Genomic DNA, 23,562 nt, shown 5'->3' on the forward strand with positions numbered 1-23,562 from the left:
TTCCTGCTGGCTCTGAAGAGGTTGGAGTTTATTTTAAAAACCTGGATGAGACTTCCATAAATATATAACTGCCTGAAGCCTCCAGCACAGCTGAACACATAACATGATTACACAGGTGCTGTTTGAGTTAGTATGACTTGAAAAATAGAATTGATTTAGGTGGGTGGAAGTAGAATTGCATGTGGAGACAAAGCCCTATTAAGAAAAACGAGGAGACAGAAATAACAGTTTGTGGTTTATTTGGTGTTGTAGTTGGTACTACAGTTGGACAGTCACTGTCTTGTTGCACATAGAAACCATAACATTTTTTAAACATGCTCTGGAGACAGAACTTACAGCTTGACTGATATAGTACACAAAAATAAGGTTCTCTAAGAAAAAAAATACCCACAAAAATTCCAAAGCAGTGTTAGGAAAATACACTTGGACCTATCAACAGTGAAATATTGAAGCGATTCAGCTGGCAGAAAAGGTTGGTCAATTGGCTTGACAATCCTTTAACTTCAAGAAATGTCTTTGGTTTCCCATTGTGTAGCAATTACTCCTTATTCCTTTGAACCAACATGAAACAAGAGGAAAAGGCAAAGGGTTTTTTAGGCAGTGCTGCTTTGAATGCTGGATTTGTCATACCACTTCACTGAACAAGGCTGACTAGGTGATCTAGCTCTGGCTAAGAACATGGGTGTCTGTGAACAGAGAAAACCCTAGATTAGTTTCCTAATGCTATCTTCAGGAAACTCCATTGTTCAGATTTGAGCTTTTTGTGTGTTCTAGTTGAGATAATACATTGAAAGATTTGACTTACTTGGAAAGTGCAACGTAAGACAAACCACTAAACCCATTAAACTGCTAAGACCCAAAAACTGCTTGGGCAGGTTTAAAACTGTAGTTCCTTCTGGATTGCCCACAGTGTGTCTGCACTCTTCTTTAATTTGTCCTCTTCCTCAGGTTTTAGGATCATCTTTACTACATCAGTGATGCCATTACTGCCCAGTACACAAGGAACACTTAGGAAGACGTCTTCTTTAATTCCATGCAAGCCCTGAAAGGTACATAAGGATTGTTAGGCTAGAATTTATGTATCTCTGTATATTTCATATCTTATCAGGAAACCAAAATTAATTGAAATTAAACTAGAAAGTGATTGCTGTTTTTCAGAATTCCAGACATACTTAATTCTCAGTAAGACAAAAATTAGGAAAAAAGTGCTGCTCACCTTAACAATGGTAGAGATGGGGTGGACTCTTCTCAAATTCTTCATAATACTTTCAGCTAGGTCTCCCACAGAAAGGCCAATAGCCCAGGACGTGTACCCCTTCAGTTTGATCACCTCATAGGCACTGCAGAGACACAACACTCATTAAAGAACAAGCACCATCAACTGCACTGCTTTGAGTTTGTCAGAAAGGCTTTTGGAGGTCTCCGGATCAATTTGTAGGCAGCAGGAGCTTGACTGATTTTCTGGCAGTATCAAAATGAATTCAGCAGTGAATAATTCTATTTGCATTTTACACTAGTCCCCATAATTATACTGGAAGCCTGGAAGTTTAAGCTCTTCTCTAATTTAAAGTTTATTAATAATGAAAACTATATTACTCCTTAAAATATTATTTCATGTTCCACTATGTTTGCATCCTGGCATTTGGGGCTACTGAGCTATTCTAGATCTGGTTACTGCAGAACAGAGATTTTTCAATCCTTCATGACTTGTTCTTGTGTTGAAATTTATAAAAAAAAGCCAAGCCAGTATTTACCTGTCCACAACCTGCTTATGGACCTCCTTCCAGTGTTCCTTGTCTCCATCAGTTCCCAGGTCTGGATGAAGAGCCTTCAGAGAGACGCCAGCAACGTTCACTCCACTCCAGACAGGCACTGAGAGTTGCACAAAGATTAATTACCTCACAATACTCAGTTCTTTTCCAACTAACATGAGATCTAGCTGGATTAATCTGCAACACATCATTACGATTTACCTATAATCTTAAATATAGGATGACCTCTAAGGCCAGCCTAAACTGCAGCCTGAGAACCTAGGAGCACGTCAACATTTATACACAGTGTCACAAAGTTTGAATACTTTGTTAATGTGAAATACCTGGGCAATATAAACTGAAATGACAGTCACTGCTTTTTGCAAAGTTTTCCCAAAGTAAGAATTGATTCCAAGTGCATTCTGGTGCGTGTCAGGAAGCAGACAGCACAACTCTGGTGCTGCTTGGAAAAGTACAGGTTAAATAAGGAAAAAGTGCTTTCTCTTGTCCTCCAGACTTGCCTCGGCAGTTCCTATATACAGTGATTGAGAGATGCCAGGAATGGCAGCTGAGTGACTGCCAGTAAGTCTGGTGCAGATCTTTGAGAGGCCCTTGCAGAGAACTTTATCCTCCTGCTGCTTCAGTTTGAGTTTTTTTGGGAGTTACGTGAACAGTCTAGCCTGGAAATGTTTAGCCAGCTCAGGTTACAGTAACGACCTTTTCCAAGCACAGTCATTCAGGTCAAATATAGATCATCTAGGGTTACTCTGTGCAGCCAATGGCCTAAATCAGAACTTGCATTTTTAAGGTGCTGCAGTGCAAAGGTTTTGCAGCAATGTTTTGCTGTAGCCTTTCAAGGTGTCCCTGGCAGCCAGCATCAGGGATTTCGGTGTAACAGCCAGCCCAATTTGCCCCTTACCACTGGAATCTCCGTGCTCCCCAACGATCCATCCGTGGCAGCTCAGCGGGTGGATGCCCAGCCTTTCTCCCATCAGGTGGCGGAAACGGGCAGAGTCCAGATTGCAGCCGCTCCCAATGACACGGTTTTTGGGGAAGCCACTGATCTTCCAGGCCACATAGGTCAGAATATCCACTGTGAGGAGAACAGGGGCATAACAAACACCACTCATGAGCAGACTGATACTGAGGATGGTACCTTGCATTCATCTGTAAGCATTTTACCACATGCTAGTTTCAGGAACAGAGCACAAAGCCGTGCCCATGGCCAGGCACTGCAGTGGGCTAACATAATGACTGTTTAATATCACATAATGACTAGTTTGAACAGTCTCTCAGCTCTGCCTTTTTGCTATGCATGCAATCATCAGTGACCCTAGTGTGCTCAAGATCACTTGGTCTGAAATCCCAAGTTTATTTCTCAGAAGACCAAACTGCTGAGCCTGGAGAGGGAAGATGACATTTTTTGCTATACAGATACCATAGAAAGGCTTTGGTTGAAAGGAACCTTAAAGGTCATTTCATTCCAACCCGCTGCCATGGGCAGAGACACCTTCCACAAGACCAGGTTGCTCAAAGCTCCATCCAACATGGCCATGACCATTTCCAGGAATGGGGCATCCAGAACTTCCCTGGGCCACCTGCTCCAGTGTTTCACCACCTTCATAATAAAAGAATTTCTTCCTTATAGCTAACCTAGAGCTACCTCTTCCAGTTAAAGCAGTTGCCCCATGTCCTATCACTACATGCCCTTGTGCAAAGTCCACCTCTCTTTTAGGCCTCCTTTAGGGAGGTTCTCCAGTGTCTCCCCAGAGCCTTCTCTTCCCCAGCACAAGTATTTTCTAAAAGCCTGTGCACTAATGCCACCTTACTGAAGAAAGATTATTCTCTAAGCCAAATCCTTTTAAGGCAGCACAAGACAAACCTGGGTTTGAGACAATAAGCAGCTTGCAGTCAGGGCTGTATTTAACGACGTTGGGAATGATGAATTTGAAGATATTCACGTTGCGCTGCACCAGGTTAAGGCGGCTCTCTCCTTCTTGCTGCCGGGCACCAGCAGTGACAATGACCAGCTTGGAGTGTGCAGTCACACTGTAATCTGCAGACAAAAGGCTGTGTCAAACATGACCTCTACTACATATGGTTCAAAACAGGAGTTCTCACTTCCTTTCTGCACTGGGATCTCAAATTCTCAAGTCTGAGTGTGCAGCAATTCCCCAGTAATTGTTACCCTAGACTTTGCCTCTATAGAAAGTGAAATTTAATTTTAAGACAGTGGTTCTTGCCACAACATTGAGGCATGTTGCTATTTTAACACACAGCTGCAGGCAGCCTTGCTCCTTGCTTCTCAGCCACAAGCGGGACTGGGGATGGCTGTTGGGATGGCATGCAGGGTAAGTGCTGTGTAGAAGAGGAAGAAGGCTCTGCCCTCATAACCTACTACCTGTAGGAGATGTAATTAAGGTATGAGCTGGTTAAGCCTTTGCCCTACTCAAGGCTGCCACTAAAAGTTATCAGAATTAAGCTGTAATGAGTTCAGGGGTTAATTGGTCATGAAGTAAAGTTCTCTAAGGTGCACAAGTACTTAAGAAATCCATATTTTTGTACTGAGTAGTGAACACCGGAAGAAAATTCTTAGCTGGACTGGCCATAAGAAGGTATATTTTAAAATGTCAGCTGAATACTATATCCATGAGCTTTCCCACCAAGAATTAGGATGACAGGCTGTCCTTGTGAGACCTGAAGTGGCTACCTCCATTTAGAAACAATGGGCACATGTGAGCCAACTACTTGCCTTTGCCAGAGACGATCTTTGGAGTTTTAAGGAAGAGGCTGCCATGCTGGAGATCCAGCATCTCTCCTCTGAGCTTGTCCTCCACCACATCAACAAGGGCAAGCTCATCAGCCAAGTCCTACAAGAGACCAAGAGCAGTGGTGAGTTTGCTGCCTCTTTCAGCAAACCATGGAGTTACAATTATTTTAAAAACTACTTGAACAATTTTGGTCATCTCTAACACTTCAGAGAGTCCTTCAATTAGTCCCCTGGGATATTCACTTTCTACTTTTCATAACCACATTTTGCATGAAATAGGAGTAGAATTAAGCAGGACAACAACAAAGAATAATTTAATAGTGATTCATATACAACCTATTTGACCATCAAGAAAAGCAAGCCTGATGTTAACCACAGCATTTTCAGTATGATAACTGAAGGCAGAAGACAAGTCATTCAGAGTGTCAAGGACCAATTTTTCCAGACTACACTGCAAAGAATCATTCCATTGCTCTGCTCAAGACAAAATAACCCTCAGTTCTCAATCCTTTTGTATATTTAGAGTGTTAAGAGAATTCCTACTTAGAAGGAAGTCTGCAAGTCCCACAAAGGTAAATGCAGCTCTTAAAATGATACATAAAGGTCATTCTGCCTGATCCTGAGGCAAACTTAATCTACAAGAACTGTAGCTATTTGTTCTCTGTCAATAGCTTGAAGACTTGCTTCATTTCAGGCCCAAAAATCATTGTATAACCAGAAGTTCATCTAATAAGAGTGACTACTTTTTTTGCCCCTCTTTTAGGTCTCAGGCTCTTCTGCTGCTTCCTCCCAAGCCTGACACTTACCTTCATGAGAATGCTGATGGCACAGGCCATTCCCACTGCACCCACGCCAACCACACTGATCTTATTTTCAGCATGGCTCTCCTGTTTGGCGACAGTGTGGATGAGCTGATCCTTGAGAGACATGGTGCACTGCTGAAAGGAAAGAAACATCATTTCTCTAAGCTTTGGAGCTTTTACTGATACCAAAACAGTTATATCCAGCAAGACAGACTTTATTCCAGGATGATAAGAAAATGGATACAAAACACATGAATAAAATGTCTGGCAATGCTGACTGTATGCCACAAAATGATTGCAAAACTGAATTACTGGTGACAATCCTCTGTTCAAGCTCACCCTAGCTATGCCTCAAGTACAGCCTGACAGCCATTGATTATATTCCATAGCTGGTAGCACTCCAGCAGCAGCAGAATGTTCTAAATGGCCATCCATATTACATTTCGGTTCAGGAAGCCATTTTAGTACTTCTAAGCATAGCACAGTCTGGCACTCTCTGCTCTCTCACCCTGAAAAACTGGTATTCTGTGCCCCGAAGCCTTTCCAGAGCTCTAGTTGTGCAACACTTAGGCAAGCCCTTTTTTAGGGCAGCATGAGCCTCCACGTCAACTTCATGAATTTGTTTTGAAGTGAAACTGCAGAGTTTTGCATTAAGATGGTTGGAGTCTGGTATTACCATCTCTCCCACCCTCACATTTTAGCTGCAGCTGCCCAGCATCCTGGTTAGTTGGGTTCTGAGAGCCAAGGGAGTGCAGAAATGGCGCAACGATGACAAAGGATTGTGCATTCATCCCCGTCTCTGCGTGGAAGCCACCACCACCACGCTTTCGCAGGAAGTGGTTCTGCACTGGGAGCTGCGCTGGGAGCAGCCCGAAGAGCCCAGGGCAGGAGCAGCTGCACACACGGATGCAAGTACAGACACCACACGACCGGCTGCGTGCTGAACAGGCAGCGACTCGTTCAGAGCATGGGAAGCCGAGCCGAGCAGCAGGTAAAGAGTGCAAATTTTGGGGCTGAGGGGAGGGCCAGGAAGCCGGCAGGGCCCATATTTAGGAAAAATCAAGCAAGCTACGTCAGTCTTCCTGTGCAGGAGCCTCCTGAAGCGTGGCCATGCAGTGCACTCCCCACGTGCCAAGTCCTGCCTCAGCACTATAAGCGCTTCAAGGCTGATCAGAGCCACCCACTCAAGCACGTCTCTTACACTTTTTTTTTTTTTTCCTTTTAAGAGTGCCATACCCCTCAAAGAAACAAGAGAATGTAGGTGGTCCACTAATCTGTATTTGAAACGCAGCCCTAAACCCATCCTCAAGTCTCTTTGCAGGATCACTCCCTGGGGCCGCACGCACCGATTACGGGAAGCAAGTTAATCCAAGGAGGCTCAAGGGCATGGAGGGAGGGACGATGGGGGGCTGTGACTGGAAATCACGGGGCTGGACTCCATCCCAGGGCTGTAATCTCCATCCCAGGCCCGTGCAGATTCCTCCACGGCCGGGGGGGTCTCAGCGGAGCAGGCGGCGTGGAGCGGACTTTGTCCATTTGTCGCCGCCTGCTCCACCGCGTCCCCCGGAGGTTTGTGGGATCAGCGCCACCTGCGGGACCAGCATCCCCTGTGGGACCCCTTCTCGCTCTCCCCCTGCTCCTGCACCCCCAGCTCCCGCACCCATCCCCGCCCGCCACGGCGATCGCACCTACCGAGCGTCCTCACCCAAGCGCGGCTGTGACGGCGGGGCGGGGGTGGTGGCGGCCGCCGCCTTAAATACGGCCCGGGCGGCTGACGCGCGGCGGGCGGGTTGTGGCGCTGGGGACGTGCCCGCCGACACGTCGGGGTGGAGAGACCGAGAGGGAGGAGGGGGAAGGAGCAGCGGGAAGGAGATGGAGCGGAGAAGCGGAGGGTGGAGGGAAGCGAGCGCAGGGGCTGGGGCGGGGCTGAGGCGCTGAGCTATGCGTGCCCTCAGGACTCGTCTGAGGGCCGTCGGCCGGGGAGATTTCACTCGCTCTGCTGCCGGTCGGGATAAGTGACAGCAAACGCTCCGGCTCTGCGGAGTTTGTGGGAATTCAAGGCATTCCTGCCTTTGTTTCCAGCCCGGGCAGTCCCAGCCCTGCGCTCCTCCTCAGGGGTTTATAGCCATAGTTCCGTATGGGGCCTCTTCTCGGGTGGCTGAAAACCAGCTTCTCATTTCCATCTAAATCAATAGCTGTTTGTGGTTTTTTGTTTACTTCCCTTTTCCTTGTAGTTACGTATCCAATTCCCTCACATTTGTTGTGTTAGGTTATATAAGCCAAACCTTTTGAGCCCTGCACGGTCATACAAGCGGTTCCCTGGTCATTGGGATGTATGTTCTGCCGCACTTTCTCAATTTAAATGCTTTTTAAATGCTTTTTCTCCTGAGAGGGGCTGCTGCATGGAGTGCCCGACGGCGGTGCCTCAAACACAACACTAATGTTTTCCTGAAGCTGGTGGAAATTCCATGACTGGGCTCGCACTGGTCGCTCTCAGTCACACCATGCCGTCAGTTTCCTGTCACCCTGCTGTTGGTTAGTAAAGACAAATCCTTCTCCCATTCACTTATTTCTTGCTCGGACTCCCAACAAAAAGCAAAACTAATTTTTTAAAGTTTATTTCCTGAATGCCTGAAGTTTCAATTTTGTGGGTCATCCTACAAAACTGGATTTTAGTAAACCCACGCTGCCTTTTATCCCTTTCGTTGAATAAGATGTTTTTAGTTAGATTCCCTTTGCAAGTTTTTCTGAAGAGCTGCACAGACATCAAAATCACAGGCCCAAACTGCTCCCACCATGGCTTACTTCTTAGAACTTGCTGTTTTCTGGCCCTGTGATGATGCCTTCAAGTAGGCAAATTTACTTAAAATCTTTTGGATTTGTGCACATCAGGGTTCTGGAACTGAGAATGCCTGGCTCTTCCAGCTGGAAAACAGCAAACTGGCTGAGTTTTGCTCACCATCTGTGAGTTGTGTTCATTTATTATCTTTTACCCACTTCTGCTTTTTTTTTATTCTCTTAGACATCCTGTCCTTACCCCATGGATTACCATGTTCATCCTTACTGAAAATCAGGTAAGTAGTAATTTAATCTTGTGTGAGTAGCTGTGTTACCTTTATTTTCTCATTCTTGTTTTTACAGCAATCTTTTTGCTTCCTTCTTTTTTTTTTTTTTTCCATTTATTGTAGTTGTGGTACCTTTACAATCTTTGACTTTATTTTCCTTTTGAGATTTAACTGATTTTTGGCCATATCTGTCCTCAGCTCCTAGGATGTGCTTGAGTTCCTTTGGAGGTGCTTATCTTGCTGTGGCATGCCTGGTCACACACCATCCCAGTGACAATTCCCTTCTCCTGGGGTGATCTGACAGCAAAGGTAACCCAAAACCTCACCATTTATTTGAGAGCTCATTGGCAAAATAACAGAAACAAAAAATACTGGGGAGAAGACATCTTGAATCATAGGATTTACATAGATTTGCATGAAACAAGACAGAAAAATACAAAATTCTGCTTATTGTAAAGACCAGCACTTCCAGCAAGGGAGATTAAATATACATATTGGTTGTTAAAGATACATATTTATACATAAATATACATTTTGGTTGCACTAGATGTGCTCTGTTCCTTGCTGCTGCTGGAGGAAGGAGCAATGCCTGTGGGATGTGCCATTTCAGAAAAGACTGGTCACTAAGGAAGGGAGGTGTGGGTAGATGCTGAGCTTGCCCAAAGCCACATGAATGCAGGGTGAAAAGGAAACATAGTTCTGTCATTCTGCATTATTCTGGGTTCACTGAGCATCTTGTTCTCTCAGAAGCCTCAAGGATGGATTAGGAAGCTTAGTTCTGCATCCCAGGAATCTGTATTTACAGTGCCTCTATATGAATGGGACTGAACAGCTCATCCAGGTTGGAGTTACAGACATCTGGCAGGACAGAAAATAAACATTTGACAGGAATTAAGACCAATAAGAAATATTTTTGCCTGTAAAAACTTTTACTTCTAAAGAGTTTAAATGCAAGATAGGAAGCTTCTATGACAATACTGGCTGAATAGAATAATAAGCATTTTAAAATAGGTAACTAATGTAAAGCAAGTGGTATTTTACTACTCACAGTGAGACCAAAGCTCCCAAGAGAACACTATTGGAATTGTAAGAATCTTCTTAGGCTGTGGCTCAGACAAAATGAACTTGGACATGGTTTTCAGGGTGCAAGTTCCAGTAACATCTTCACTTGCCTTCACTTGTGTTGGTGTTGCTTGTTACTGAGAACAGAACCAAGAATGAATTGCTGTTATCTATAAGGCATCAGGCTGTCCTTATCTCTCTGGTGCCTGTTCAGATACCAGGGGTTTTAGGAGAGCAGGCCACAGAAAACCAGCTGGGATGTTTCAAGACTGTCCTGGTCCCAGTGTGTCCTCAGTGATGATGATGATAAGCAGATTAGAACCCTTTTTAAAATTAAAAAATAGAGTCAGCTTTAAATATGCCAGTGCTCATTCACCTTTTAACTTCTCTCAGTTACAGAACTGAGAAGGCAGCTGTGATGGCCACATTTTTCCTTTTATGTGGCCTTTGGGATCTTATCATCAGCAGTAGATGCTCAGGAGGAGAGCAGTCATCTGGCATGATTGACATTGATTTTCTGCCTCAGAGAGCCTCAATGAGAGAAGGCTCAGAACTGCACAAACAGAACGGGGGGAGCAAATTACAGGCATTTTTCTTGCACTTGGAACATGGAGGCCAGGTCTGTTTTGATTTCCTGTAAGTGATTGATTGTAGGGATGGGCTGACTTATCTCACATGTGTACATAAGAAATTTTATTCTTCCTGTTCTTTCTCCACTGCTGCCTTTTATCGTGGTGGCAGGAGGTGGTGTTGATAGAGTGATGGGAATGCCAGAAATGTGACAGTGTCTCTCCAGGGAAGCTTGACCCTTCCTCAGGCTGCTTGCCCTCCTTTTCATAATAGTTTTCACAGATTAAACATGAATAATAAAGCAACAGAAGTTGCTGAATGTAGAAACATTTATATTTTTATTCTAGGAGTTAGAAACACTGGCCTCAGGTGGCATTTGGTCAGGATCTGAGTGATAACAGATGGAAACAAATGCCACATTCTTATTAAACAAGGTGTTTGCCTTCAAACTATGAGATACCATTAGACCATTGTCACAAAAATAAAGACCAGAGACAGTTATACAAGGTGAGTTCAATGTGTACAATTTGCTATTTTCAGTAAAACACGAAATGTTAGTAAATTTCTCTCCATTTTGCTAGTATACAAGAGGTTTTACACGGTGACATTTAATTTCTGCTCTCTCCATTTGCTCAGGTCCTGGCTCATGACAGACTGAGTCAAATCTGATGGTGGTGCAGGGCTGAGCAGGGACACCAAAGCAGGACCTGCAGGTTTGCTGAGTGACCTACAGCTCAGCTGGGAGTTATCAGTAACCCAAAGCTACTGGGGATGCTGACCAGCCCTGGAAAGGGCACTGGCATTTCTTCCTGAGACATGAGGTTTAATTTGCCCTTAAAAATCCTAGGGGCTGTTCCATTTATGATCAGTCCTGCCTTTGCTCTGACATCATCAAGGGCTCTGCTTTCACATGCTGTCAGTGTGTGAGGGAACCTGGCACTGCACACAGCTACATCATGTTCCTGTCCTGTCTTTCCCTTTGATTTATTCTGAGACCTGAACAATTTCCTCCAGCTTTAATGGCTTCGTTTCTCCTTTGTAAAATGTGAAGGTGTTTTTGCCTATCAACTTGATGGTGGTACTGCAGAAATTTGTTAATTATGAAACATTTCAGCTTTATAAAGCAGTATGAAATTGATGGATGGTATTTTCCTGAACTAGACAGGCCCAGACTCCGGAGTGAAACTTGACACCAAAAGTTCATAGAGCCAGATTTCTTGCATTATTCTTTTGAAATACTTACCAGGGTAAGATACAGGAGTTAGTTCATACTCCATAAAAATCCATATTTTGTGTTGCTCCAGTTTGGTCAGTACAGCCACATCAAACCATTTGAACTGATCTCCTAAGAAAACTAAAAGCTGAATTTCATCCTGGCTTGCCCTAACACGTATCTCTGCACAGAACTGATTAGCCGGGACCCATACAGCTCTGGGTCTCTCTCCTTGGCTGCTCCCATGCACATGTGAGGATGCTGGTGTTACAGACATCCAGGGCTTTTGCTGCTTCACGCCGGTTTCTCTGCACCGTCATTGTGGGCAAGGGGAGGGGCCAGCTGATGCAATTCTCATTTCCGGATGTTTACGGCTCCGTGTCTCTGCAACCTATTTTTAAATGTGCAGGAGGGGAGTAAATATGGAGAGCTGTGTAAGTAAGAGTCAATTTCTGGAACACCCAGACTTCCACAATGTTTTTTCGGTCAGTTGTCTGGTTTGATTGCAAACTGCTTTCTAGCTGACGTCTTTCAATACCCAGAACTTCCCAGTTACGCCAGGTTTTCTTTTCCCTTTAAGAGGTTGATTATGTTTGCAAGTCCAACTGCAGTGGATTATTAATTCAATATAAAGCTAGATCAAACTGTATTTTTTTGCAGTGTTTCCTAAATCAACACTCTAGGTAGCTGGACTAAGTAGAACACATGATTTTGTCTTGTTTCTCTAAGGAAATGAATGAATTCATGAAAGCATGAGTCACCATGCAAGATTCCAAGCCAAACCCATTCCCTTGATGCAGCTTTGGAATCTTATTCATTTACTTAGGAACTGCAGGAAATGGGATGCTCTGATAAGTGACATGCACTTAACTACACAATATTGCCTCCCTTTTGGACAGAGACACTTTTCCAGCATTTCAGACCTTCTATATCTGGTTGATGCTCTGTGTGATAGCAGATTATGCATTCTCTCCCAACCAAAAATCAAAAAGTTTGTGTCCAAACTTTCATTTCTGTTAATCAGAACTCCAAGTTACATTGCTGGAAAGTCAGCCTCCCTATGGGGAAGAAACTGCTGGGCCATACCAACCACTGCAGGAAGCTGAGAGCACTTCTCAGCATTACAGACACACACAGACTTGGTAGAGGAACCTGTGTAATAAAGGATTATCCCTTCCTTGGAGGAGGAAGATGAAGTTTAAGTTGCAGTTCAACAGATGCAGCAATAGAAGGGAGACAGGCAACCAGGTGCTTTCAGTTTGGTTCCCACACCTGGGCCACCCCTTAAAGAGCTGCAGCTGGGCTGCCTGAGCCTAAGGGTGGCAGGCCTGAGGGGTGATGTTGGCTTGCATTGCAGACCTCAGCTCTTCTCAGAGGGGAAAAATAACTTCACTGTTTCTGCACAAGGTATTCTTTTAAATATTGGGGTTTGTGGTCATGGTGGTGGTTGTTGGTAGCTCTGTAGGTGGATTCAGAGCCCTTAGCAAATGACATGACTGTGGCATGCAAGTACTGTCCTGGGAGGTTGCCAGGCAGAGTTTTAAATGCAATTTATATCCTGTGTGCTAACAGCAGAGCCCTGTTGTCCTATGTATGTTCAAAGTGTGGCTTGTCAGGAAGGGAAGAGTGATTTCTTCTCCTTTGCAGGAAAGAGTTGCTTTTTAGTCCAAATTTCCTTCCACACCCTTTTAATTTTAAGTCTGTATTTCTTAATTGAAGCATGATATTTTGCACCATGACTCAGTACCAAAGGTCTGAACTAGGGCAGTGATTCCAAGGAAAAATGAAGATGGGGAGAGAGAGGTGCAGCCCTGATTGCTACAGGGCAATGGTCTTTTGACTCAGCTTTATTATCTAGCTGCATTGAGATCATGAATATGCTTCAGGCAGGCACCAAGCTGCAGATCTCTGTTGGGAGCACAGCTTTGCAGCACAGGCACTGTAAAGGCCCACAGCAGAAAGGACTCATCAGCTAAAGAGGCAGAATGAACCTGGGGGGTGAAAGTGGTAAAGCAGAACAATTGCCAAATATGGTTCTTGACTTGGCATGCCGTGTTTTCCAAGACTATTACACAAATACTAACTCTTATCTCCATTGATTAATTCAGAGGTTTTATTTATACTTTAGTTTTAAATAGAAAATGAAAGGTTGCTGCTTGCCTATGGACTGCCAATGAATCGTTTTCACAGTGCTAATTGTGCCATTTCTGACTTGTGTTCCCTCTGTGCATGTGTTTGGATGAAATTGCACAAATGTTTAGCAAACATTTGCAGGGCATGACCTCATTGTTTTGCAAACTGTGATGAGTCTTGTTTATGGAGGAGAATATTACCAAAGGGAGGAAGAGAGAAAGAGTGACTTTTAGCTCTTGTGGAGAAATCCTGGTGCTTACAGAGCCTCGTGGTTCTCCAAGTTGGGCCCTATAGTAAGAGGAGCAGCATGCCTGTGTCCTAAGTGCAAGGTACAAGCATTTCTCACTGGCCACCTCAATCCTGTGTTGTTTTCTCATGGCTCTATGCAAAATCAGTTTTACCCCTAAACCTTATGCAGCTCTGGCCTTAAGAGGCAGTATCTCAGTTCAGGAGCGCTCTAAAAGATGCCCTGTGATGAAAATGTGAGATGCTGGAAGACAGTATCACGTGTTCTCATGTGTGTGTGTGCACAGAGCTGGATTTCTGGAGGCTGGGCCTTCTGAACAGTTCACTCCCCATATATTGTCCACATCTTTTCTGCTAGTTGTACAGCATTTCTGCTTTATGCTGTGGGCTGTGTGTTTGTGTGATATTTTGTCAAAGGAAGGGGACCAGGCCACCATATGGTTCATCACAGGCCCTCAGGTCCAGTCCGATCCCTCAGGTCTTTCTGGTCCAGTTTATTGAAGAAAGTATCAAACATTTATACAGCAAATAATAAGCTTATGAATATTCTGTAAGCCAAGCAATCTATTGGTTAAACTATACCATGAACTCTTCCTCATTCCTTAGGGGTTACATCTCTCTTTTCTCATGTCTCTTTCACTGTTTGTTATCACACTACAGCTAGGCCCAAGGACATGCTATCTATGCAGGTGCAGGACTTGGAATTAGCCACAGCTTTGTAATTTTCCATTTTCTAGCAGCTAAATTCCCAACAATATTTAATCCTGTGATGGAAGAAGGGAAAAGATAGCTGCATGCTTTATCTTTTGCTCACAGTGTGAGGGCAAACAGTGTCTGGAGTGGCAGCAGGGCTGTGCAGTCCCCTGGGTCAGCATTAACTCCCTGCCTCATGAGGAGCCTTTGGGAGCTGCTGGGCAGTGGGGCTCGCCCATTCCTTCGCTCTCGGCCTCTGGACTGAAATGTTTGCAGTCTGGGCAGTGCCAGTTTGCAAAAATGTCAGCATTAGAGTTTGAGAGACACAGGACAGAGCAGAGGCCAGGTTTTTAGCTGCTGGGATGTGGTGTGGTGTATTCACGTGCTGTGACAGATGGAGCTAGGACTGGTGCTTTCTTTATTCTGTGCGTGTGTTTGGCTGCTAACCCAGCGTTCCTCATTTTTGAATCTCATAAACTCTTTAGGGGTACATATTTTGAAAAGAAATCTGTTTCAATCTGAAAGCTTCAAGAAGCTTTTGGAGCTTCTTCTTCTCCAGGTTTGGACTTGACAAGTGAAGTCAGTTAAAGGCTGTGGTACTCAATAACTTTTGGAAAATTTGGATTAAGGATATGTCTTTAGTGTTCTGTTTGTATGTTTAGGTGTTGAGCATGCATTCTTTGGATGATAACCTTAGGCTTGCAGCTCCTTTTAAAATGTGCTCCTTTGCAAACAACATTGGGAGATTTGGAATCTGTAGAGTGTTAGGTTATGGAGAGAATGAAAATGTTTTAAAAAAATAATCTCTGCAATGTTTCATCTCTCCTAGGCAGAAGTTACCGAGGGGCAGTTAGTTCGGTACATGAAGCCTCTAAGAGTTCTTAGGCATATAAGAGCAGCCAAAAATAGCTCCTTGGAAGGTCAGGGAAGGCATCTTTCCTCCGTGTGGATAGCTTTACTTTTCCATCCTGAACATCTCTATATGCCTTAAGGAAAGCAAGAAAGAAGGGATGGAAAGAAAGTAGAACAACAGAATAGGCTTGGAGGACAGCCAGAGCCTGTGTAATATGTTCCTATGTTCATGGGGCACTGCCAGCCTTGGAGGTTGGTTTGTACATGAATTGGAGAAAGCCTGCATTAAGTTCTAAACCATGTTTCAGAGGCAGAGTGGCCAAATAAAAGCTGGATTCAGTCTCTTCCATGGGTGAACAGCAGCAAGAGGGATCCTTATGCTTTAAAATGGAACCATAGGCTCACATCCAAGTGGTTCTAAGCTTCTGACTAACCCTGGAGCCTGGAAGAAATTTCAGCTTGTCAGACTGAGTGTTCTCTTTGGTGTGATGTCTGCATGCCGAGACAGAGTTTACGAGAAGCTTTTATAGCAAATCCCAAAGTCGGAGTCACCGCAGAGCACGTTAATTATTGAATAGGCGAGGGCTAATGGGAGAGGGAAAGGCTCTGTCGTGCTCGGGTATTAATCTCCTCCCCCGCCCCTTCCTGCCCAAATCCTGCTGTTAATCAGGTTATGTTTGCCCTATTTCTCTTGGGGAGCATGCAGAATGCAGTGCTGCTACAAATGGAGGAAGGGAAAGAGGAGAAGGGCATGCAGGAAGCAAGCGGGGGTAGAGAACGCTTCAGAAATGGAAGCCTCACTCTGACAGGGCTCCCAGGCTCTCAGCAGGATGCCCTCAGGTGTGGCATGTCTCTGTGCCCTGTCATGCTTGCTGACATGCATGGTCTCACATCCCAGGCCGTGTGCCGAAGGACAGTGAAGGAGAGCCTGTCTGCCTGTGCTCATCCCGGAGGCACTGGTGGTCTGTGGCAAACAAATCCCTTCCCCAGCACCCACCCACAGCCCGTTTCAGCTGAGAGCCCTGGGAGGGGAAGCTGATGTTCCTGCAGAGCTCAGGCTGCCTGCCATTAGCCTGAAGTGCAGGTGGTTGATCCTGGGGAGGCAGAGTGTGCTGCGTGCTTCTGGGCTGTCACACAGCCTTTCATCCTGGCTGCACTCATCCCCTCGGGCATGTGGCTGCAGGCCACAAGAAAGTAGCACAGATGGACCCACCAAAGTCAAATGCTGCTGTGATGAGCAGGGAGCCAGCACAGACACAGAGGGCACTGCTGACCTCTCTCCTAGTGAATATAAGTTTCCCCTTAGTCTGGAAGTCCTGGAGTTTAGCTGTGAGTGTGCTGTGATGGGGGTGGTTCTTTATATGGGTCTGTGCCTCAGAAATGCTCTCATCTGCTCTCCTGACTGGGAGACACTGGTCCAAAGCTCTTCTGTGCCCAGTATCAAAACCCAAAGCTTGCAGGTGAAACTGTTCCAAGAGTGTGCAAAATTGCTTATTCTGAAGCCTGGGTCTAATTAGCATTAGGAGAACCAGGTAAATTGTAATGGAAGAATTACATGCAGTGACTTGAGTGGTTTTGGGACTGTGGCAGACAATTCAGAAGGATGTAGAACTGCAGGTCTGAATGTGTATTCTATGCCTTGAGGTGAATTTATCTAAAAGCTCAAAGCCAAGTCTTTCTAGACCAAATGGCAAAGCTTCAGGGAGTTTATATGTAACCCTCTGGTCCTGGCTCAGGATCAACTGAATGTCAGACCATGCTTGCCACCGCTTGCAGACCATTTGTGCCAGGAAGTGCCAAGCCACACAAACATTGCCTAATTCAATTTTGATAAGAAAACATGTGTACTAATGTCTTTACAAACAGTTTGATGGGTGAGGGTATGGGTGTTAATGTCTTTGAAATGAGTTTTAATGTCTCTAACAACCTGAAGCCTTTGTTAGAGATGGGCTACTGAAATAGACAAATAGGTCTGTACAAGCCTGAGTTTCTGATTTTTGAGGGAAAATGGCAGGTTCAAGAGAGGATATATGGTAGGCAGCTTGGGAAGGCCATACCTCCCTAGTGCCTCAGCCAGTGGGGAAAGGAACAGGGCAACATGCAGCTGGGAGTTTCGGATAAAAGGAGGCTGCATCCTCCAAAACCTTGTGAGAGAAATCCTGTGGGAATATGCCCCAGTGGACACTCTATCCCTTCATTGGGATGAAGTCACAGAACTCCTCTGTCTCCTTTATGGACACTGACTCTTCATAGTGTGATTTTTCTGCAGTTTTATGTGCTGGCTTCTTTGCTTGGATCATGGTGCGCTGTTTCTTTGAGAGACATGGACTATTAGAGGAGGTTTTTAGCACCTCTCCTTGTTCACAGCATGTATAATGTACCATTTCTGTAGCTCTAAACCAGGTGAGTGCTCTAAGGCGTTCTTCCCAAAGCATAAACATTGGCAGGTGCAAACCTGAGCCAGTAAATCCTGTAGCTGTACCATGTTCTCGTGATTCCACATGCTCCGCAGCACCAAGTGGGTGGCCACAGACCCTGCAAGAATGAAGGCAGGCAGGAAATGAACCTCCAGACACCGTTCTTTGGCAGCAGAGGGCTGTGCTGAAAGGAAGGCAGAGCAGCCCTGGGCTGTGGCAGGGACACCGGTGCCTCCAAGCCGTGCAGGGACCACCGCAGCCGTGTTGCCGTGGCGCAGTGCCGCTGGAAGCGTGTGCTGGGCTCTCGTTGTTGCCTCAATGGCCGTGGGCTGGTTGTGCGCTGCTGCAGGACCAGCCACCAGCTCTGGTGGCTTTGCTGTGCTCCGGTGTCCTCTGCGCATCCCTTTTCCGGCTCTGTGGAGAAGCTGGGGCGCGGTGCTGCAGGCAGGTTTCAGCACAGGGGGAGCCGCACGGAGCGAGGGGAAAGTGCTGATCCACCCTGAGCGGCTTTGGATGGATCGGCCTTGGGCAGGAGCCTGCCCCGGCAGGCTGGGCGTGGGAGGGCTGCTGGAGCAGATGGTTGGCATTCCCAGAGTGCGGGGCTGGCTGTGTGCAGGCGGGAGGAGGATGGGCACAGCGTGGCAGCCTGCAGGCTCAACCAAACTCACAGGAGGCCGTGCTGCAACTGGCTGAATTACAGCATGATCCAAGGAGCACATCTCAGCAGTTTTCTAGGCTTTGTCTACTCCTCTTTGATACTGACAGGTAAAAGGCTGTCAGTTGAACAAATATATACCTAAATCTCCTTTTCTCCCCTACCTCCCTCACTAGGCTCCCAAAACTACATGACTTCCTTAAAATATCAGAATTTACCATCTGGTGTGCTTCTCATTGCCTTTCTGTCTGCTAAAACCCGAATTTCTGTTTCCAATAATCTTTTTTATAAGTGAGGAATTGTTTGTTCACCAAGTGCCAGGACTCCAGAAAGCGGAGCTGTAAGAAAAGCTTCAGCAATGGCTCAGCCCTGAAAGGAAGCAGAGAGGAAAAAACCTGCCCTGAGAGGGTGAGCCAGGGCTGGAACAGTGACCCCATTGTTTGACTTCTGCTGGAGCCCATGGATGTGGCTGCACGTCCCAGGGACCAGTGGGTTACAAATACATAGTTCGTGGTGTGCACACCAATCACATCACAAGGTAATTGCTTAATAGAGCTGTGCAAGTAGTGGGGGTTGTGAAATAGGTTAAACAAAAAGAAATATCGACTCTCTAAAGTTCAAAGCTCTGCTTGTATGATCTGGTTTTAAGAGAGAAAGAAATAGGAAGTTTAGAGATGAAGAAATAATTATCTTGCTGGTAGTGAATTTTGATAGAGGCTGTGGCTATGCTCATTTCTGTTTCTGAACAGTGAAGTTTATAACCACTTAAAACTCTAGGTATCTAATGCATTGAGGGTCTGATTTTGCAGAAAATACTGGTGCAAAATATCTATTAAAGTCAGGGCACTAAAAAAAATACAAATCTTTAGGACCATTGATACAATAGCAGGGGATGAATTTGAGGGACAGAGTTCTTCACAAGATCCATAGAGCTGGAGGTCCTTAACTAATAAAAATATAATTATTTTAATCCAAAATGTTTCATCATTGCCATGCTGTTCTGCTGAACACATGACATGGAATTTGGAAAGTGTGAAATAAAATGTTAGGATTTTGAAATGTAACTTTTATTAATATATGTCAGTTCTTACATGCAGTTTCATGTATCCTGCAGAGATCAGGTTCTTGGAAATTGGATACTTTATGTCTGGACAGTACTTCCTTTAAATACAGGCTTTTTAAGCTGTGGCACAGTTTCTCTGAAGTTTATTGTCCCCAGATTGACCTAATCTGTCTGGAAACCTCAAGCAGAGCGATAAGCTCTTTATTTCATATAAAATATGAATGTGGGTGTGTGATCAAGTTGGTAGATGCTTAATATTGGCCAATGTATTAAATAGTTTGTTGCATTTCTAGTATTTATAATTGTACTTATAAAGCTTGCCTGTGATAAAGCAGATTTGAGAAACTGTGTCAAGTGAAACAAGTTTCTTTTCCTGTTATTTCTGTCCTTTTGAACATCTAGCTTCTCTGAAATGAGTACAATCACTGCCATCTCCTTCTGGCAAAGAAATACGAAAAACAAAACATGTTTCCCAGCAAGTATTGATAACCTGCCCAAGTTACCTGAAAATGCCTGTAACCTCAACCTTGTAACTGGACTAAAGATGTCATTAAAGGCCTGCTGTAAAAATAATTGTGCAAGGCCTTTAATATGAAAATTAGTTTGACCTTTGTGCTGGTCCCATTTCCTCACTTTATGTAACTTGCCATTATTACGTGCAAGTAATGGGGAGGAAAAAACCAACATAGCCAAAAGTAAGGTCAACCAGTGGACTCTGGACTGCTTCATGGACTGCTTCATTTCCACAGATGGAAAAAATACTTCAGGGTTAAAGATTTGCCTTTGCAATCATTCTGTAAACTGTCTGCACCTAGAAAGAGCCTGAGGGCTGGCCTGGGTGATGATTTTGCTCATGTAGCTGTGGCACTTCCACCAGGGCTCCTTCCACAGTCAACCAAGAGAATTCATTCCATGGATTCTTCCTTGGGAAGAGCTGAAATTGGTTTCTCTCCCCCTTAGATGGGTTTTCAGCCATTGTTATTAGGAGACCCTTGGAGACGTGTGTGTGTGTGTGTGTCCTTGCACGCAGAAGACAAGCTTGTTTGACCTGAGAGTGTTTGCACATCTCTTGCAATTAACCTGTGGACCCTCAGCAGCCTCAGACACGACTCTGATGCAATCCATGGTTTTATCTTTCCTTAGAGTGTGAGGAGCCCAGCTGTGGGCTGAAGTTAGCCCTTGCCAGTATCCTTTCTACTTCTCTTCCACTCAGTCTGCTTCTAGGTGTCCTTATAAATGGTCAGTTAGGAAAAATTCAAACAAAACAGCCAATTCTTCTGGGACATTGTGCTGAAAAACAAACCTCTGTCTGTGGCCTAGATCCATTGAAGTTTTGAATTATTTAGATCACGTCTTGCAGATCATGCAGGAAACTTGGGTTTGGGAGAATGGTCTTTTAGGTTGAATTAGGTAATGGTCTTTTCTTTAGAACATTCGATGCTGACTAGGGACAGCTGAAGGGCTTTCACCACTGCTACTGACTTTTTGATTACATAAACATTCTTCACAGCTGATGGTAACCTTGGGAAATGACCGATACTAAATGTTGTCCCTGATCAGTTTTTTCCCTCCTGCGGTTGTTTGGCAGATTCCAAAGCAGCTGTTCAGGCTGTGTGTGCAGCTGCCAAGGTTTGGGCCCTGTGCTGCCCAGCTGCCCTCCTGCCAGGCAGTGCCAGCAGGGATGGCCCAGGGTTGGCTTTTTAAAGTTCCATTAAGAATTTTACTCCTGCTGCATCTGGTGGGAGTTAGATGCACAAATACTTGCTTATAAATTGTACCAGGTAGTTGGGGAGGCTGCAGGCAGAGCCTGGGGCTCTGGCTCACAGCACTGCTCTCTGGAGATGCCATATGGCTCATGCTGCACCAGGATCTGTGGTGTTCCTGCAGGGCAGTTCACCCAGCCCCTGAAAAGTGACAGAGCTATCACAGTGTCAGTCAGCTGAAAGTGAGTAACATGAACTACTTATCTGATTTATTAGTGTGAGTTGGTGCAGATAGACCAGTGCTTCCTGGTGCAGCTCTAGGAAGAAATCTGGGCAGGAACTTGCCCTGCTGCTGCAGGGAACAGAAAACAGAAATGTGATAGAGCTGTGAAGCCTTGGAGTTTGGAGCCTGGCTTTTGAGATTAACCTTTACATGAATCAAAGCCATTTCTTGGTCTAACAGTAGTGCCTTGTCAGTGAGATTTGCATGGAGCTGCGAGCAGCTGTGTCTGCATTAACAACCTGTGTGCCTTAAAGGGGGCTGGATATTGAGCAAACAGTTGATAGTAAGGACCTGGCATCCTCTTGGTATGTGTGCTGGAGGTTTTACTTCTGGCAAACTCCGGTCTTGTCCTGTGGACTGACACCCGCTGCTGACTGGAGTTCACCTCTGGTTTAGTTTTAGAGCAGGGGAACCTGCAGTGCTTGCAGACTGCCTCGTCATCTGAACCAAAGCTCAGTGACCACGGCCACTCGGGAGATTTTGCTTTAAGAGCTTGTCTGTGATGTGATTAAAATGCAAATGCAGCCGGTGCCCAGGAGCTCCGAGCTGTGTTGTGTAACACAGCAATGTGTGCTGCAGGGCTGTCTAATTATAGCATCAGATTGTGATGGTGGAGAGCTCGATATTTATCACTCAAAAGGGGGTGTGGGTGATGTTTGGGGGGCAGAAACACTGGAATAGTGCAATGAGCCGAGGCAGCAGTGCAGGTCCCGGAGCAGGAGGGGTCCCTCCCTCCCTCCCTGGCAGGCTGTGCGCAGCCTGGCAGCCGTGGCTCCGGCTGGCACCGGGCATCGCCGGCTGCGCAGGAAGCGGAGCTGTGTTGCATAAAGGGGAGCCACGGCTGTGAGTCAGGGCTGCACGGGGGAGGCGTTCTTGCAGGGAGGGAAATGTCAGAGTTCGAATGGAGGGGTTCTGGGCAGGGCTGTGCTGTGCCCTGTAGGATTAAATAGGAATCTGACTAGGGCAGAAGAAAAACTGCTTTCTGCTCGTCTTTCTGAGCTTTTTCTCACTCATGTCTGTGGCTTTTCCTGTGGTGGAAAAAGCATTGGGTAGTTCTAGACGTGAATTGTGATATTCCTCCTTTCCCAGGAGATGCAGATTAGCCATGGACTGAACCAAGCTGGCAGAAAATCAGCCACTGGATTGAAAAGTGCAGCTTCTCCATCTGATACTTCTTCCAGCACAGGGTCTCCTGGACACAGTCGGGTTTATGGCTGTTGACACTGACACATTGAACCCTTCTGAGGACAAAGATATCTTGGAGCAAAAGGACGGGGTAAAGCCGTCATGCCTGATGCCAGTTCTGGCTGCCTGGTGCCAGCTGTGTCTGGAGGAGAGCACTGAGCCAAGTCCAGAGTGATAAGAGGCTGCAGAAGGTGCTTTTCTCTGTCCCAGTGCACACATGCCCCGGGAGTGGGGGCTGTGTTTGTGAGTTTCTGTGACAGCTCCAGCTGCCCCCAGGCAGGGTCTGTGTGCCAGGTCAGTGTTGCTCACCCTTCCCTGCTGTCTCCCTAGGAATCCACTTTTTTTGAATGTAGGACAGAGCTCCACAGGCCTGTGGCATTCTCTGTGTGGGTACAGGGCACAGGGGCCTGATTCGAACTAGGATGCTGGGGTGTGGTGTACCTTCCCCAGAAGCAGCACTCAACACAGAGGTTTCTTCTGGCTGGTCTCCAAGGGTTCTGAAAGAGTCACTGACCCCATGGAGACTGGGCTGTGCCTTTAGGGCACCTCTGCTGCCATCTCCAGTGGCAGGAAAACTTGCTCTTTCTTCCGTGTCTCCAGATACGGAGTCTGGGATTGGCAGTACTTTGTCCCAGCTCTCATCCAGCTTAGGCATGACAGGGAGCTCTCAGGGAGGGGTTCAGAGCATGTCTGTGGCCTCAGAAACCAGGCTGCCCACACTAAGCAGGGCTGGGGGTTTAGGGATCACGGCAGGGCTCTGCCAGCCATGCTGCCCTGAGTGAGGAGGGGAGCAGAGGGGATACAAAGTGGACATTTCCCTGTGAGTGAGACGTGCCTCCCTAGCTGTCTGTCACGATATTTATCTGAGCACGGACTGGCAATGGCTAGCACCACTGAATTTGGGGGCTGGTAAATGAATGAACACTGCTGTTTTGGGAGTTGGTTTTTTTTCTGCCCCCTCATGTGCTTTGACATGAAGGTGTGTGGCACAGTCAGCTTGTCAGTGGTGTGGCTGGGGAATGAGGCTGAAAGCTGCTCTCATCCATCTCCTCTCATGAGTGATCAGCACCAATGAAACTGCTGGCAGTCTCTGCTTTC

General features: G+C 45.8%; 2 protein-coding genes and 1 long non-coding RNA gene across 4 annotated transcripts in view; 1 reads left to right on the forward strand and 2 right to left on the reverse strand.

The window, feature by feature from the left end:
• Positions 1-222: 222 nt before the first annotated feature.
• Positions 223-7,159, reverse strand: LOC102061486 (L-lactate dehydrogenase A chain). 2 transcript variants are annotated; one of them, XM_005486592.2, is made up of 8 exons: positions 7,017-7,159; positions 5,328-5,459; positions 4,504-4,621; positions 3,634-3,807; positions 2,671-2,844; positions 1,755-1,872; positions 1,217-1,340; positions 223-1,042 (listed from the first exon to the last, which is right to left on the reverse strand). In XM_005486592.2, exons 2-8 carry the CDS (start codon positions 5,448-5,450, stop codon positions 878-880), a joined length of 996 nt encoding a protein of 331 aa, XP_005486649.1. In that variant the 5' UTR covers positions 5,451-5,459; positions 7,017-7,159; the 3' UTR covers positions 223-877. The 2 variants fall into 2 exon arrangements, with proteins under 2 accessions (XP_005486649.1, XP_005486650.1); XM_005486593.2 differs by having other exon boundaries at positions 5,328-5,456; positions 7,017-7,157.
• Positions 7,160-7,236: 77 nt separating this feature from the next.
• Positions 7,237-23,562, forward strand: part of HPS5 (HPS5 biogenesis of lysosomal organelles complex 2 subunit 2) — a 64,112-nt gene continuing 47,786 nt past the window's right edge. The window contains exons 1-3 of the mRNA XM_074543346.1: positions 7,237-7,859; positions 8,347-8,398; positions 8,588-8,698. The gene's annotated coding sequence lies outside the window, so the exon portion shown is untranslated. The remainder of the gene's footprint in view (positions 7,860-8,346; positions 8,399-8,587; positions 8,699-23,562) is intronic.
• On the reverse strand, positions 8,736-11,666 carry LOC141729380 (uncharacterized). Its single transcript, XR_012580855.1, has 3 exons — positions 11,265-11,666; positions 9,438-9,588; positions 8,736-9,247 (listed from the first exon to the last, which is right to left on the reverse strand). It is a non-coding gene; the product is annotated as an uncharacterized LOC141729380 (long non-coding RNA).

Source organism: Zonotrichia albicollis, chromosome 6, assembly GCF_047830755.1.
Source record: "Zonotrichia albicollis isolate bZonAlb1 chromosome 6, bZonAlb1.hap1, whole genome shotgun sequence".
NCBI lineage: Eukaryota > Metazoa > Chordata > Aves > Passeriformes > Passerellidae > Zonotrichia > Zonotrichia albicollis.